At 52.7% G+C, this 16374-nt stretch overlaps 1 protein-coding gene across 1 annotated transcript; it reads left to right on the plus strand.

Moving 5' to 3' along the window:
- The first annotated feature begins 5206 nt into the window (after positions 1-5206).
- LOC123854698 (angiotensin-converting enzyme-like protein Ace3) lies at positions 5207-16374 on the plus strand. The gene is made up of 15 exons (XM_045890189.2): positions 5207-5363; positions 5462-5598; positions 6006-6164; positions 6434-6521; positions 6712-6855; positions 7632-7823; positions 7939-8036; positions 8140-8312; positions 8622-8845; positions 8969-9113; positions 10994-11092; positions 11558-11680; positions 15257-15441; positions 15980-16133; positions 16164-16374. The coding sequence occupies exons 1-15, from the start codon at positions 5207-5209 to the stop codon at positions 16372-16374; spliced, it is 2289 nt and encodes a 762-aa protein (XP_045746145.2).

The following is a 16374-nucleotide window of genomic DNA, read 5'->3' on the forward strand; positions in this document are numbered from 1 at the left end:
TATACAGGCCTATTCCATGGAGCAGGATGTGGAGCTGAGGTATTTTGGATACGCAAGCGGGTAGAAGTTTATGATTACTTAGGACAATGGAATTTATAAACATGTCCTCTAAATAGTTCCAAGCCTTCTACCACCAATGACTTTTTAATTACTCTCCTCCCCAGCCTGATGTTTTAAAAGCTCCTGGCCTGCCAGACAAAGGTCATTGTCACAACACCCGGTTTCCGATCTTTGTGAACATGGGCGTTCATACTGCCTGTCCCAGCTGGTAGAACAGCATGAGGGTACCAGCATTCAACACCCAGAGATCTGAGCTACAGACTGAGGACAAAGAAACTTAACATTGGGTTCCGCCTGACCAGCTTTATCCCCTAGACCTTTTGAAATATTAAAATTGCTTAGACACCTGTTGCTGCTGCCTCAGGTGAGGAGGGTAAGACTGGGTCTACCTGGAAGAAGGCAGAGGAAGGGGAGGGGGTGACAGCAGAAAGAGAAGCCATTCTGGCATTTTCTACCGATGGCCCTGAAGTCTGAGCCCTTCCCTGCGTTGTACCTGCTAATGTCTGACAGCTGATCACTCCTCCGTGACCAGCTCTTACCTACAAGGGCCAAAGGTGGGTGGTCGCTGGACAGTTTCTCCGATCTCTCAAACCCCTTCTTGTCCCACCCTGGCTCTAACGTAAGTGAATCCCGTGGCTTTGGTTTAGGCCCGAGTCAAATCCTGCCTCTGTACTTACCACCTATGTGACCTGGAGAATTCCATTTTCTGAGCCTGTAAAACGGTTCTTGCAAACCCTCTCATGATTGCTACAAAGATTAGATGAGATAATATGCAACTTCAAGTATATAGTTTCCTCTCTTGATAATGAACGCATCACCACCCCCAGTCACAGACTGTGAGAGCAGGAAAGTCAAGCAGAGATCAGCCCCTCACTAGACAGATGGAGGAAAATGTCCAGAGCAGCTTGCTGGAGACAGCTGAATGCTCACATCTCCCTCCAGTGCCTTCTAGGAACTTTCTCATGGTTTTTGCACCATTGACTTCCTGGGAGTGCAATGAGCTTGTTCACTTGGGGACTCGGCTTCCTTCAGTTCTGGAAATGAGGGCATCATCTCTTTGAATGCCACTCTCCCCCTTCTCTCCAGGCTCCTCTTGGGGGTCTTCTACCAGATACTGCTCAGGGCTTTCTATTTTGCCCTCTGTGTCTCCTAAATCCTTGCTCATAGTTCTTGTCTCTTTCTCTGTCCTGCGTTCCAGGAGATTCCCCAGTCGTGTCTTCGCATTTCAGTCTGCTGCTTCACCTGTCCGTAGGGATTTTCGTTGTTCTAATTTAATAACTGTATTTTTCATTTTCACATCTCTCTTTCAAATCTCCTGTGTGTTCACAAAAGCCCATTCTTGCTTCATGGATTCTATTCTTTTTTTTTTTTTTATCACTTTAAGATCTGTATTTTTTTTAAGTCATGGTAAAATGTACACACCATACAATATGCCATTTTAACCATCTTTAAGCATGCAGTTCAGTGGCATTGAGTACATTCATATTGCCCTGCAACCATCACCACCGTATCTGCTCTAGACCCTGCTTCCAATTCTTTTGAATACGGGCCCCAGATTGGAATTGCTCGATCTCATGGTAATCCTATAATTTTTTGAGGAACCACCATACTATTTTTCATGGTGGCTGCACTATTTTATATTCCCAGCTGCACGAGGCTTCCAGGTTTTCCACGTGTTGACCAACAGATGAGGTTCTCTGGGTGGTTTGGTAATACTCATCCTAGCGGTATCTCACGGTTTTGATTTGCATTTCCCTAATAATTAATGATATTGAGCATCTTTTCAAGCGCTTATTATCTGTTTATATCTCCTCTTTAGAGAGATGCCTATTCAAGTCCTTTGCCCCCCTCTAAATTGAGTTGTTGCTTTTTTTTCATTGCCGAGTTTGGGAGTTCTTTATATATTCCAGATATTAATCACTTAACCAGATACGTGATTTACAAACACTTTCTCCCATTCCGTGGGTTGCCTTTGTGCTCTGTTGTTAGTGTACTTTGATGTGCAAAGGTTTTTAAAATTGATGAAGTCCAGTGTGGTTTTCGTGGTCATTGTTGTCTGTGCGTTTGGTGTCCTATCCAAGATAGCACTGCCAAATCGAATGTCAGGAAGCTCTTCCCAAATGATTTCTTCCAAGAGTTTCAGGATCTTAGCTCTTATGCTTAGGTCTTTAATCCAGTTTCATTTAATCTTTCCATATGGTGTAAAGATCTATATTTTTTTAAGATTTTATTTATTCATTTATTTGAGAGAGTGAGAGAGAGAGCAAGCACATGAGAGGGGGGAGGGCCAGGGGGGAGGCCAGCACATGAGCAGGGAGCCCGATGCGGGACTCGATCCCAGGACTCCAGGATCATGACCTGAGCCGAAGGCAGTCGCTTAACCGACTGAGCCACCCAGGCAGGTGCCCAAGATCTATATTTTAAACCCCTTTCAGATTGCTCCAAGACCTGTCCTTCCTCAGGTGTGTCTGTCATTTAGCACAGGCTCTGGAGCCAGCCCATGTGGATTTGAGTCCCACCTCCACTACTTGCCAGCTGTGTGATTGTAAGCAAGTTCCTCAGCCTCTCTGTGCCTCTGTTTCCTCATCTATAAAGTGGGAGTGTTGATCACAGTATGTACCTCATATATTTTTTATGAGGATTCACATACTCAAAGCTCTCAAAGGGTCCCTAACACCTGGAAAAGGGCTCAGAGGAGACCGGTGATCATTACTGACCCTCGCGGCACACACTTTCTCTTATACTTGGTCATCTTGACCTATGAGCCGTTTTCAGTGGGAACATTCTTCTGCAGGGTCCCATGCGCACGGCATGTGCATGTGTTGTGAGGATGTCCCCAGGGTCAAATTCATGGTTGCTTCTTGCAGGACCCCCTTAGAAAGGAAGCCATCTGCTGGCTCCCAGCTTGATGGAGGATCAGCTCTCCCCATACAGGCAGCCATGCTGCAGCATTTTGGGAATAGACGTACTCTGATTTCCCACATGGGCCCCTACTCACTGCTGCATGAGCCCTCTTTGTCTCCCCAGCATCTGAAGAGTTCCCTTTCTTGCTTTCCATCTCAGCTCTGTATTTTGCATTTTAAAAAGCAAAGCCAATCATCAACAAAATGAAAAGGCAACCTACAGAATGGGAGCAAATATTTGCAAATTACATATCTGGTAAGGGATTAATACCCAAAATATATAAAGAACTCCAAAACAAACAAACATACCAATTAAAAAATGAGCAGAGGAACTGGACAGACATTTTTCCAAAGACGACATACAGATGGCCAACAGGTACATGAAATAGTGCCCAACATCACTAATCATCAGGAAAATGCAAATCAAAACCACAATTAGATAGCACCTCATGCCTGGTAGAATGGCCGTTATCAAAAAGACAAGAAATAACAGGTGCTGGCAAGGATGTGGGGAAAAAGGAACTCTTGTGCACTGTTGGTGGGAATGTAAATTGGCAGCCACCACAGAAAACGGTATGGAGGTTCCTCAAAAAGTGAAAAACAGAACTACTATATGACCCAGCAATTTCACTCTGGGTATTTATACAAAGAAAATAAAATCGCGGGACGCCTGGGTGACTCAGTCGGTTAAGCGTCTGCTTCGGCTCAGGTCATGATCCCAGAGTCCCGGGATCAAATCCCGCATCAGGCTCCCTGCTCAGCGGGGAGTCTGCTTCCCCCTCTCCCTCCGCCTGCAGCTCCCCCTGCTTGTGCTTTCTCTCTTTCTCTCTCTCTCTGACAAATAAATAAAATCTTAAAAAAAAAAAATCGCTGTCTTGAAAAGATATCTGCACTCCCATGTTCACTGCAACACAATTTACAATAACCAAGACGTGGAAACAACCTAAGTGTCTAATGACAGGTGAATGGATAATGAAAAGGTATACATATGGTGTACATATGCATATACATGTGGTATACATATGCACCAAAAACTGAGCTCATAGACACAGAGAACAGATCAGTAGTTGCCAGAAGCAGGGGTGGGAGGGTCGACAAAATGGGTGAAGGTAGGCAAAAGGCATAAGCTGCTGGTTATAAGATAAATAAGTCCTGGGAAATGTAAGGTACAGCATGATGACTATCGTTAACGACAACAAAATACTATATTTTATCAAGCATGTCTATATGCTTGAAGCAGAACTCAGTTGGCAGCTTAACCAAAAGTGTCACTGATTTTTTTCTTTCTTTGTGTTTTAAATAATTTTGATCATAGCATCATATTTGGAGGGTTATTTGGTCGGTTTCTCTGGGGGATGTCAGCTCATGTGAAGAGGTGAAGCATCTGGGAGGATGTGGGTGCACCTGGACCAAGCAGGGAGAGTGAAAGGAACACACGGTGGAGGGCATGTGAGTGTGGAGGAAAGTGAATCTGAGGAAGAAATCCCAAGGTGAGATAGATGAGCTCATCTCCCCCAGACTAAGTGTGTCAGGCTAGTGGGGAGTCACCAAGCCTAGCAGAGAGCTGGGGTCCTGCCAGCTGGTGTTCAAACCAGGCTCGGGTACTTAGGGACATGCATCTTGAATGGAAGGTGCCAGCCACACATTCCCCGCAGCCCTCACAGCCCTCTACCTCCTGTGCTTCCTCCTGACTGCAAACTCATAGTGTCCAGCTATCCCTGGGGAAACAGATATAAGGACAAGGGGAAGGGAGGAAGGGTCCTGTATTGCCCTAGGAATGATTACACATCTCATAAGAGAGAAGGAGGCCAAAAATGAGAACATAAGAGGTCAAGTCAGAAGAACAGGGAGAGACACCTGTGCTTCCAGATTCCAGAGACCCAGAGATGTCACTTCGATACATCTATCCATCCACTCATCCATTCATCCATCATCCTACCCGCCTTCTCAGAGGTGATGCCAGCCTGTGGAGGGCAAGGGTCTCATCAATCCCTGGCCAAGGTCCAAGGGTGATTCCAATGCCAAGGAAAAGTGACCAAGCAGACCAGAATAAGCTTTGGCCTAAAAATCAAGAGCCCTGGTTCTCTTCTTGGCTCTGCCACTAACTAGCTGTGTGAACCAGGTCATGTGGCTTGACCTCAGTCTCCTCACCTGTAAAATGGGAACAGTTGGACCAGAAGGTGGGAGGGGGTTTTCCAGTTCTGACATTCCATGGCTAGCCCTTCAGGCCCTGATGTCACAATATGGAGCTGGACCGCCATTGGTCCATAGCCTCACCCAGCTCTGCTGTTCTCTTGGCCATGGGCACAAGATGGACTTGCCATGGACCTTCTCTATTTGTCCTCTTCTGTTATGGGCAGCTTTTGCCATGGCTCAGGACCGAGGGTGATCAGAGCTTAGGTGGGGCTGGGACCTGAAGGAACCTGGGACCAGACAAGGGGACCAGTCAGGGGTGGGCCCCTCCCAGGACAGCATGATGCCCACCTCCTTCTCCGCAGACAAGTTCTACAATGAGACCGTGGCAAAGGCGTTCCTGCAGTTTTATGAGCATACCGCCCACGTTGTGTGGAACCAGTTCATGGAGGCCACGTGGAACTACGTCACCAACATCACCAAGAAAAATCGGGAGGAGATGGTGTGGTACCACCTCAACTTCAGCCCCTTCTCCCCTTGCTCTTCTCCGGGATCTGGTGGGGGGTGGGAGGAAATGGGGGAACCATATCTTCTGCCCCTGTCCAGAGCTAGAGGAAGGAGGGAATCCCCAAAGTACATGTCAAAGCAGGCTGCAAGCTCCGGGCCTCTTGCTGGCCCCAGAAGCAGTCTGGGCAAGAATCTCTTGTTTCTTTCCCCTCGTAAATATTACCTCCTTGCTTTTAAAGACCCAGGCTCCTTCCCTTCTCCCTCTTAGCAAATTTCCAGGGATTGTGAACCCTTAAAGTAGGTTTTGGGAGGAGGTTGGAAGGACTGTGACCCTGGAGTTCAATGTGGGGCCCTTCCTCCCTCCCTAACTTCCCATGATAAGTATGGTGACCCTCATTCCAGCTGCACAAGGACTCAGAGAGGTCCCAGCACATGCTGTACTTTGGCACCCGGGCCCGCCTGTTTAAGACCTCCAGGTTCCACGATGCGACCGTGAAGCGCATGCTGAGTAAGCTGCAGAACATAGACAAGGCGGCCCTGCCCCAGGACGAGCTCCAGGAGGTGATGGATGGAACCCCCAGGTCTCCAGGCACATGCTCCCCACCCCAGGGGTGGGTGGGCTGGTTGGGGTGGGCGCTGGGGGGAAGCCAGGCTGCCTGGGCAGGAGGGAGGTTGGCGGGCAGGGCTAGAGCTTCCTCTGGGGGGAGGAGAGAAACAAAGGCTGGTGGGAAGATGCCTCAGACAGGCCTGCCCCTCCCAGCTTGTGGGGCTCGTGCTGGGGGTGGGCGCAAGGGCGCAGGCCTGCTCTAGGTGACACCTGCCCCCCCCAGTACAACAAGCTTCTGGCCTACATGGAGACGACATACAGCATGGCCCAGGTGTGCCTGAATGAGGGACCCTGCCTGCCCCTGGAGCCTGGTGAGCACCCAAGCCCTGCCCCCATCCCACCCCAGAGTCTCCAGCATCAGCCCCTTGCACAAGCCGACCCCCGATTACTATTGTCCTCCCTGCCCCAACTGCACTCACTTGTTGGGGGAGGAGGGTCTGCAGGTGAGGGCAGGAGGCAGGCAAGGGGGGGCCCCACCTTGGCTCCTTTTCCTGGGCATAGACCTCCAAGAAGTCATGGCCACCTCCCGGGACCCGAAGGAGCTGCTGTGGGCCTGGCAGGGCTGGCGGGACGCTGTGGGTCGTCAGCTTCGCATCACCATTGAGCGCTACGTGCAGCTCAGCAACAAGGCTGCAAAGCTCAACGGTGAGGCCCCCGCCCCCCTCCCGGGCCAGCCCAGTCTGTGCAGATGGCCCAGGGCACAGGCCGCAGTGGGGAGGGCAAAGCAGAGTCTGCAGAGGGTAAGGGCGGTAGTAGGACCTGGAGATGGGGCCCCTGAGCCCTGCGGCTGGGGGAAGCAAAGGTGTTTCATTCACCATTGGTCTACAGACATTGCTTGAGCACCTACTGTGTGCCAGGCCCTGGAGAGTTTCTAAGGATTTGTAGGTGAAAAGACAGAGAAGGTGTCCACCCTTCTAGGTAGGGCCTACGGTCTGGGGGACAGACAAGATTCATGCAAACACACATCTCTGGACAAGTGCCGAGAGAGAAGGGGAAGGGGAGGCCTCGAGACACTTCCCCAAGGCCTGAAAGAAGGCAAGCAAGAAGTGAAAGAGCGTCCCAGGCCCTGCGATGGGAGGAGCCAGTGTTTGGGAGGATCTGAAAGGAGCCAGGGTGGTCGGAGGGCTTGGATGGGTGGGGCTCGGGGTGGGTGTGAGGACCAGGGCCTCATCCGGGTCCTATCCAACCAGGCACGGTGAGGAGCACGGAGTGTGTACTTTGCCAAGTGCTTTTCCACCCCCGATCTCATCCAATCTGAACAGTGACCTTGGGAGGCACATTTCCCATTTGGCAGATGAAGACCCTGAGGAACAGGGAGGTCAAGTGGCTTCCCCAGAAAGTGCCTGGGTCTCCTGCCTGCCAGGCCAGGGCGGAAGGAAGGGTGGGTGGTGAGTGCTTCTGAGCCCCCTCTCCTGTCCTAGGTTACAAAGACATGGGGGCCTTGTGGCGGTCCAAGTACGAGTCTGACTCGCTAGAACAGGATCTGGAGCAGCTTTACCAGGAGCTGCAGCCGCTCTACCTGAACCTGCACGCCTACGTGCGTCGGGCCCTGCACCGCCACTACGGGCCCGAGCTTATCGACCCAAGGGGGCCCATCCCTGCCCACCTGCTGGGTAAAGCCCTAGCTGGTAGCAGAGTGGGGTGGGCGGAGCAGGCCTCCAAGCGGGCACCCAGTAAAGGGAGGGACGCTCTCCGGCCCCCTCTGAGCCCCTGCATGCCCCCTTCCAGGGAACATGTGGGCTCAGTCCTGGGTCAACATCTTAGATCTGGTCCTGCCCTTCCCGAGGAAGCCCCCTGAGGATATCACGAAGATCATGAAAAGCCAGGTTAGTACTCGGCCTCTGTCTGCCCCCCCCCCCGGTGCTGCACCCACCCCCCTCCCTGCCCCGGTCCCCGGGCAGGGCCCCACACACCCCCTCTTCCCCACAGCACTGGAAGCCTTCCAAAATGTTCGAAGAGGCAGACAAGTTCTTCACCTCCCTGGGGCTGCTTTCCACCCCTCCCGACTTCTGGAAAAAATCAATGATGGAAAGGCCAGCCGATGGGCGGGAGGTGGAGTGCCACGCCTCCGCCTGGGACTTTTACAACGGCAAGGACTTCAGGTCTCACCCTGCGCCAGCACCACCCTCCCGCCCCTCTCTCGCTCTTCTTCTCTTCGGTCCGCTCCCCCTCTGTCTGCCGGTCTTAGGAGGTGTGCAAGGAGGTGTGCGAGCAGGGCTGGAGCCAGGCAGCGGAGGGGGATGTGAGCTGGCAACATAGGCAAGGGGGACCTGGAGTGAGAAGGGACAGCACCCAAGGCCCTGGTGGTCTCCAGCCCAACCACCCCAATCCCTCCATGGAGTCTGAATGCAGAGATCTCCCCTTCTCCCGGGGCCTCCCCATGCTCCTTGACCCCTGCCCTTTAACCCTAGGATAAAGAAGTGCACCGAGGTGACCATAGAAGACCTGCTCTCCATCTTCCACCAGATGGGCCATATCCAGTACTTCTTGCAGTACAAGAACCTCTCTGTGATCTTCCGCGCAGGCGCCAACCCAGCCTTTGAAGAGGCCGTGGGGTCGATGATCACCCTCTCGGCCTCCTCCCACAAGCACCTGCTCAACAGAGGCCTGCTCAGCCACCAGCACCAGGACTCAGGTGATGGGGACCAAGAGGACCGTAGCAGGGCAGCTGAGCCTGAGGCTGCCGCCGGGGCTCTCTGGGCAAGGCTAAAGGGAGGGAGAGCCGGGGGCCACCTCCTGACTGCCCCCCCTTCCCTAGAGGAGGAGGTCAATTTCCTGATGGGCATTGCCCTGGAGAAGATCGCCTTCATCCCCTTCGCCTACCTGATGGACCTGTTTCGCTGGAAGGTCTTTGATGGCACCATCCGGAAGGACACCTACAACCAGGAGTGGTGGAACCTCAGGTGGGGAGAGGATGACTGCCCTGGGCTCTCTGCCCCCTCCACCCCTGGTGGGCTGGGCTTTCCGGTCAGCCTTAAGGGCACTGCCCCTCGCCATAGGATGCTGCTGCCTCTCCTGGGAGGGCAGAGTTAGGTGTGCCCATGCTGGTGACCTGGCAGCCATGGTGGGGGGGACCCTGGGATAGTACTGGCTGTTCGCTATCCTCAGATAAAAGCATCCCTGCTAAAGTGGACCCCTACTAAAGGGGATCAGCCTCACGCTGAATCTGGGACCAGCACTGAGCTGACCTCTTAACCTCTCTAGGGACCCTGGCAGTGGCCCTGCCTGCTCCTGGGTAGCTGGGAAGCTCACACAAGGGTGCACCTGGGCTCCTCCAAGAACAAAACATTGACCACTGGGCAGGCCCCCCTGCTCCTCCTCTCTCTTCCGGTTCCCACCAGTGGGGCTAGCAGAAGGGTGTTTGGTGGCCTGAGCTCTTTCCCTTCCGTGGAAAGAGTCCGCATGGGAGAGAGGCAAGCCCACTGCCCCTTTTCCTGCCGCCCCAACGCACATGCATGACTGCCTCTGGTTTAGCATTCTTAGGCATGTCCAAGGTCAGAACTGGCTGCCGAAGGAGCCCGCCAGCAGTCAGGCAGCACCACTCTTGGGTGAGGGGTGTCCATGGTGCATCTCCTCACCGACCACTGGCTGTCTGATGGGATAATGAATGCCCATGGCCAGGGCGCTCCATCTCCACCAGGCCTCAGACTGACCTGCTCGAGTCTGCTAGCCACAGCATGGTCTGGGGTGACCATGAAGGGGCTGCCTGCTCTGCACAAGGCCCTTATGTTTCTTTGAACCTGTGCAACATCTCATGGTCATTCACAGGAGAAGAATGTGTGACCAGCCCACGGTCACATGGCAACCGAGGGTGGCAAAGCTGGGTGCTCCTCTCTTCGTCCACTCACCCTCCTACCCCCACCCCAAATTCAGGCCCCAGCATTACTGGTGAGGTTGGCAGGGTCTTGACCTTGTACTCCTCCAAGGGCAACCCCCACCAGCCCTCTAGTGTACCTGCAGGGGCCCTTTCCCTCCCTGGGTCAACTGCACCCACCACCACCAATGGTGGAAACCAGGGGCGAAGGGAGAGAGGTGGCAAGTTCCTGGGCCTGAACAAGGAAGCCTGGGAGAGCAACCACCCGACTGTCTGTTGACCCCAGAGAATGGTTCAGAGGCGACCAGTGGGCCAATAGTCAATCAATGAGAACTTTTCATAGACTTTGTCTCTTCCCCAAAGATGGATCATTTTACCCCCATCTTGCAGACAGCGTTTTGCAACAGGGCTCAGTGACAATTAGTAACTTTCCCACAGTCACACAGCGCAGAGGGTTAATGGGATCTGAAAGTTAACGGGAGCTGCCAATGACTAGTTCTGTGACCTCCCACCAGTTCCCTGACCTCTAAACTTTGGTCTCCTCATCTGTAAACTGGGAATAATAACAGCACCATGCCACAGAGATGCTATTCTGTTTTCTTCTTGGCACTTCTTGCCAGATGAAACGACCTTGTGGATTGGTCTCTAACCATCTCCATCATTAAGATTATAAGCAAGACCTTGCTTAGCCCATTCCCTCCCAAGTCCCCAGAACCATGATGGTGTCAAGTGAGTCTGTGTGAAGAGCTTAGCACGGTTCTTCCACAGAGGAAGTCAGTGTTAACTACTGTTACTATTTGATTCTGATTCCCAATCCCACGTGTTTTCAACTCATTTATTTAATCTATAAAAATGCATTAAGTGTCCTGTGTCTGCCAAGTCCACTTTTGGTAGCTATGCAAGTGCTTCCAGGGGAAAAGGTTTTGAGAACCCAGCTAGGTGGTACCAGCCCCCTGCTCTCCCTGGCAGGTTGAAGTACCAGGGCCTGTGTCCCCCCATCCCTCGGACAGAGGAAGACTTTGACCCCGGTGCCAAGTTCCACATCTCTGCCAGCATGCCCTATATACGGTAACGGTCTGGGCCCTGCCAGCAGAAGCAACTCTGGGAGTTGGGGGTTGGGGGATAATGGGAACCAGGCTGAGGATTCCCAGGAAGGCCCTAGATCCAAATGTTCCCCCCAGATCTCCTCTGTTGGGTCGCGCAGCCTCCGGAGGGCCCCACCCTAGGATAATTTGGGCTTTTAGATCAGATCCTGTTGGGGAGGGGGGGTAGAGCTGTTGGGAATATTCTAAAGCATCTGTACTGTCCCCAAGAGGAGGGCAGAAAAGAAGAAGGTAAGGGTTGGTTCAGAAGGCTAAGAAGGAGAGCCCCTGGCTGAGGTGGGACCTTGCCGAAGGAGCCTCCGCCCAGGAAGACTGGGCCCTGGCAGAGCCCTCGGGCCCCTGCCCATCAGAGCTGCCAGGCCCCACATGGCTCTGGACTTTCCGCCCCTGGCACCAGCTCCCCAGCCTGCCCTCCCGTTCCTCTACCCAGGTACTTCATCAGCCTCGTGCTCCAGTTCCAGTTCCACGAAGCTTTGTGCAAGGCCTCGGGTCACGTGGGCCCACTGCACCAGTGCGACATCTATAACTCCAAGACGGCTGGCAAGCTCCTGGAGTGAGTGCTCTCCTCCCTCATCTGTTCTCAGCTTCCCTGCCCCTTGCTGGATGCCTGCCCCCGGCCCCCTCTCCTCACCAGGCCACCCTAGGCACCTCGAGCAGGCCTCATTGACCTTAGAGTTCAGTGGAAGTTCTTCCTTGTGTCAGACTGCAGTCTCTCCTACAATAATTGAAGCCCATTTCCTTGTGTGTAGCCCCTCGTGGTCAGAGAGACTATCTAGCCTCTCCTGCTCTCTCTCTCTCTCTCTCTCTCACACACACACACATTCTCATACCCACACACTCGCACACAAACTTGCACACATTCACTACTACACCCTCCCTCACTCACACACACACGCACACACACACACACACGCCAATAAATCAAACTGTCCCAGATGGGAAGTCACTGCTGGAGTCAGGCCTCAGCCCCCAGACTTCCATCCGAATCCCTTCATCCTTCCCTCCCAAGGGGCTCGCCTAGCCTCGGCAGCATTTGCTGCACCCTTGGGCCCACACTGCTCTTCCCACCTCTTTTTGGGGTGCCCGGATGTAGCTCCCAGGCCGCTGCAGGTTGCTTTCATATCAACCTTTGGAATGCTCTGGTCAGCATGTGGTCCACTTTGACTCCCTAACCCCCAATCTTTTTTCCTGCACTTGGTCCCCAGCTATCCTTTTCATTCCTGCCTCCGCGGAGGTGGTTTTGTCCTGAAGCAAATGTGGAGGGGTGGGAGGCTGACCCGATGGTGGGGAGCATTTGCTATTAGAGGCTGGGCTTTCTAAGGAGCGTTCTTTCAAGGTCTCACATGAGCAGCTCATAACTTGCAAAGTGGATATGATTAGCCACATTTCATCAATAATGAAACTAAAGCTAAGAGAGATAATATGATTGCCCATCACTGATCTAGCAAGTAGCAAAATCAGGCTTTGAGTCCCAAACTGACTCCAGAGCACATTCTCATTCACACTGTTGCTTCCACCAATCAAGGGATACAGGGCTGGTGAGGTTAGACCTGGGTCGGCAGGCTCCAAGATCAGTGTTCCAACCACTGGGATGCAGAGCCCACCCACTGACATGGTCTTTTCCCCACCAATTTTCAACCCCTTTCAGTGGGTCCATTTCCCAATTGGTCAAGGTCATCTTGAGTTTTATTCCTGTCTCCCAGAGGATTAACATAGCCACATAATTTAGTATCCTCTGCGAATTTAATGAGCATATGTGTGATTCCACCATGGATTTTGTCAGTAACCACTAGGCCAGATGGGGTTGCAGGACTGATCCCCTGGCTTGGCTCCCAGGGAGGGCTGCACCTTGCATGCCGATTATCAACCTAGTCTGTTTGCTTTTCCATCTTTTCACACAAGGGTTTATGATAGCCAACTGCCCATGTTTGAGCTTTGCTGAATGTGTGGAACATAAGGGCCTCTCTGCTCTCTGCATTCATGTCTCCGGCCTCCCATTATTTATTCATTCAGCAAACATTTACTTGTGCACGTGCCAATCAGCCTGCCCTGTGTCCAGCAGGGGGCAATGGGCCACAAGATAAATCAATAACCATACTACAAGAAAGGAGTTAGCACAGTAGGAAAGGGTTTTGGTGAACATGCAGAGAGGAAGAGGAGGTCATGCCGGGGACCAGTAGGGGATCTCTGTCCCCAAGAGCAGAAGTGCAAGAAATGGCAGACATCTGTTTTCTATACATCAACTCACTTTTAACTCTGAGCCTTCACCACTTGATTGGTGGGACATTTGACCTCGGTCATTCGCACCACCCCCTGTCCTACCACCACCCCCAGGGCACACAAGGCTCCCAGGATCTGACTCGGCACCAAAGCACCTGCCAGTCAACACAGGTCATTGCTCACCCATCCTCACATGTTGCCATCCAGACTCCTGGATGACAGGGAAGACCCCAAGTTCCAGGTTTAGGACTTTGAATGCTATTTTCTGGGCAGAGGGCAGAGGAGAGGGCTCTGAGAAAGGGGGATGTCCTGAGCTTTGGAGAAATGAGACAGAGCAGAGTGGAATATAGGTTGTGTGAGTGCTGTGTGAGTGGGGTGAGTGCTTGCAGAGGAGAAGGGGGAGGGCAAGATTCTTGGCTGCTCTTTTACCTAATACATCTTAGAATTTGACTCATCTTCCTATATGTGATTGCTCTGGGTTGGTTCTGCTGGGAATGGAGAGTTGAAGTGGATTTGGTCCAAGTTCCCAAAGCCCTTGGCTCATCCAGCCAGCCGTGGTAAGCCTGACCTTGTCCATGGGGCCCATTACAGCCGCCGTGGAGTTGAGGATTCTAGTTACCACCTTTGCAAGTCTCATGTGCTGGCCACGTTGGCTGTGGGCTGGGTTTGGGTCAAACCTCTTGTCCCACTGAGCCTGAAGGACTATTTCTAAATGGGTAGACTCAGTGGTCAAAATGTTTCTCTCATCGGGTCCTTCCTTTCTCCAAGGACCCTGCATCTGATAAAATCCTCTTACCTAAAGTTAGTTGTGGGGTTTTGTTTTGTTTTTCTTTTAGCCTTCATGACTTTTCTCCTGCATTTCTCTTGGATCTTAACTACATTTTTCCCTAGCAGTTTCTGTCAAGGATCCACTAACCTTTAGTTTCCCCCTCATTCTTTCTCCGTCGTTTATGAAACGATGCATACAAGTGTGCATATGCTGCAAAGCCCTCCTTCACTACCATTATTGGCTTAATCTGCACCACAGTGAAAAGTGGGTATTAATGGGGCCCATTTTGCTGATGGAGAAACTGAGGCTAAGAGGAGTTGAGTTGGTTGCCTGAGGTTATACGGCCCATAAGTAGCACTGCTGAGTCTTGAACCTGAGTCCTGTTGGTCTAGACTCCGCCGTCTGACTTGTGGGCCTCTAGAGCCCATCTCTCTCCTGGTCAGATGGGGACACAGGTTAAGAAGGATCAACGTATGCCCCCCACCGCCTCCGTGGGGGGCCCCAGTGGGGAGCAGCCCAGAGCCCTGGCTTCAGCACACTCTGTGCCCCCACCAAGCCTCAGGCTGGTCCCCCTGCCACCAAATACCGGATGTGCTTGGTGACACCTGACATTAGTACAATGCTGCAGGCAATACACAGCACATCCCACGCTCGCCATCTCCCTAATCCTCCCACACACTCCCCATGAGACCAGAAAGGAGCGGCCCCTCCTCCTACTGACACAGAGCACCTCATGGGAAACAGCGTCTCAAGACTTGATGCCTATCTGAGTCCAGGAGAATAATGATCATCACAGTGGCGGTAATAATAATCAGCCGCTAACATCTATCGTCCATCTACTATGATCCCAGCATTGTGTCTATTTAATCATCATGCCAACCCTAGGAGGTAGTACTGTAATCTCCATTTTATGAATATGGACACTGAGACTCAGAGAGGTTAAGTCACTGGCCCAAAGCCCCACAGGATTCAAACCCAGGTGGGTCTTATTTCAGAGCTCGTGATTTTATCCACAGCGCTGAGCTCTATGGGAAGAGTCTGGTTAGCAAAGCCGTAGGGCCAGGGTGGGGCACACGGAGGGCTCCCAGCAGCACCAGCTGATGCTCCCACACAGCCTCACAGCTGTATCCACTCTCCCAGAGATATCCTAAAGATGGGCTCAAGCAGGCCCTGGCCAGAAGTCCTGCAGAAGATAACTGGGCAGACTGAAGTGTCCACAAAGGCCCTCATGACCTACTTCAAACCCCTGCTGAACTGGCTGGTCACCGAGAACGTGCGGCAGGGGGAGATCCTGGGCTGGCCAGACTTCAGCTGTACCTTTGAAGGTTTGATCATCTGACCCTGGTGCTAGGTCTGGTACAGCCCCAAGCCCTAACCCTAGGCTGCTCCAGGCCAGTCCCTACCCTAACCCAGCCTTAACCCCTAGCCTATCTATGACCTGGCTTGAACAAGCAACAGCCTTGTGGCTACATGACCCTGTCTGCACCTGTTGCAGCCTTGGCCAAGACCACAGCCCACGGCCCAGCCACTGGCTCAGTTGCTTCCTTGCACACTGTTCAGCTAGAGGGCCAGGTTGGCATCTGAGCACAGGGTGGGGTTCTTTCCTCCTGACACCCTTGCATGGAGCCACCACGGGGCACCATGGGGACGTAGCCCTATCTAGGCCCATATCCTCCTCCTCTCCCTTCTACGCCTCTTTCTCACCCTCCTTCCAGGGCAATGCCCTCACCTATGGCTTGGAAGGTAGGAGCCTGAGGCTGAGGGAGGAGGCCAGTGGCAGTCAGGTACTCTGATTTCCATGGGGCACCCTAGGGCTCCCTCCCTCCTTCTGCCTGCTCTACAAGACTCCCATATCTTCCACAGGAAAAGACACAGACAAAGTGACATTTCTGAGTCTGGAGCTGGACTCTGACCAGGCCAAATTTGGGCAGTGGGTGTTGCTGGCCCTCAGCTTGGTCATGTTCCTGGTAGCCCTACTGCTGGCCCACAGGTTGTATGCCCTGGAAAAAAGGTCACTGTCCCAGGACATCGATGCCCAGGACACCAGTTCACAGGACTCCAGTGCCCCTGAGACACAGCCCAAGGCCTACTTCCTGGGCGTAGCCATGGAGCCCCGCCTAGTTGCCAAAAAACAGTGGATCCTGCTGGGCCTCTGCCTCATCCTGATGCTGTGCTCAATCATCCTGACCATTCGGATTTTCACACAGCACTACAGGAAGCTTCCGTGGATGAGAGCTGAATGGTGGAGCTGGGACTAG

This window comes from Mirounga angustirostris, unplaced genomic scaffold (assembly GCF_029215605.1).
Source record: "Mirounga angustirostris isolate CCGP_5_RB_7025 unplaced genomic scaffold, mMirAng1.0.hap1 SCAF_17, whole genome shotgun sequence".
Taxonomy (NCBI): Eukaryota; Metazoa; Chordata; class Mammalia; order Carnivora; family Phocidae; genus Mirounga; species Mirounga angustirostris.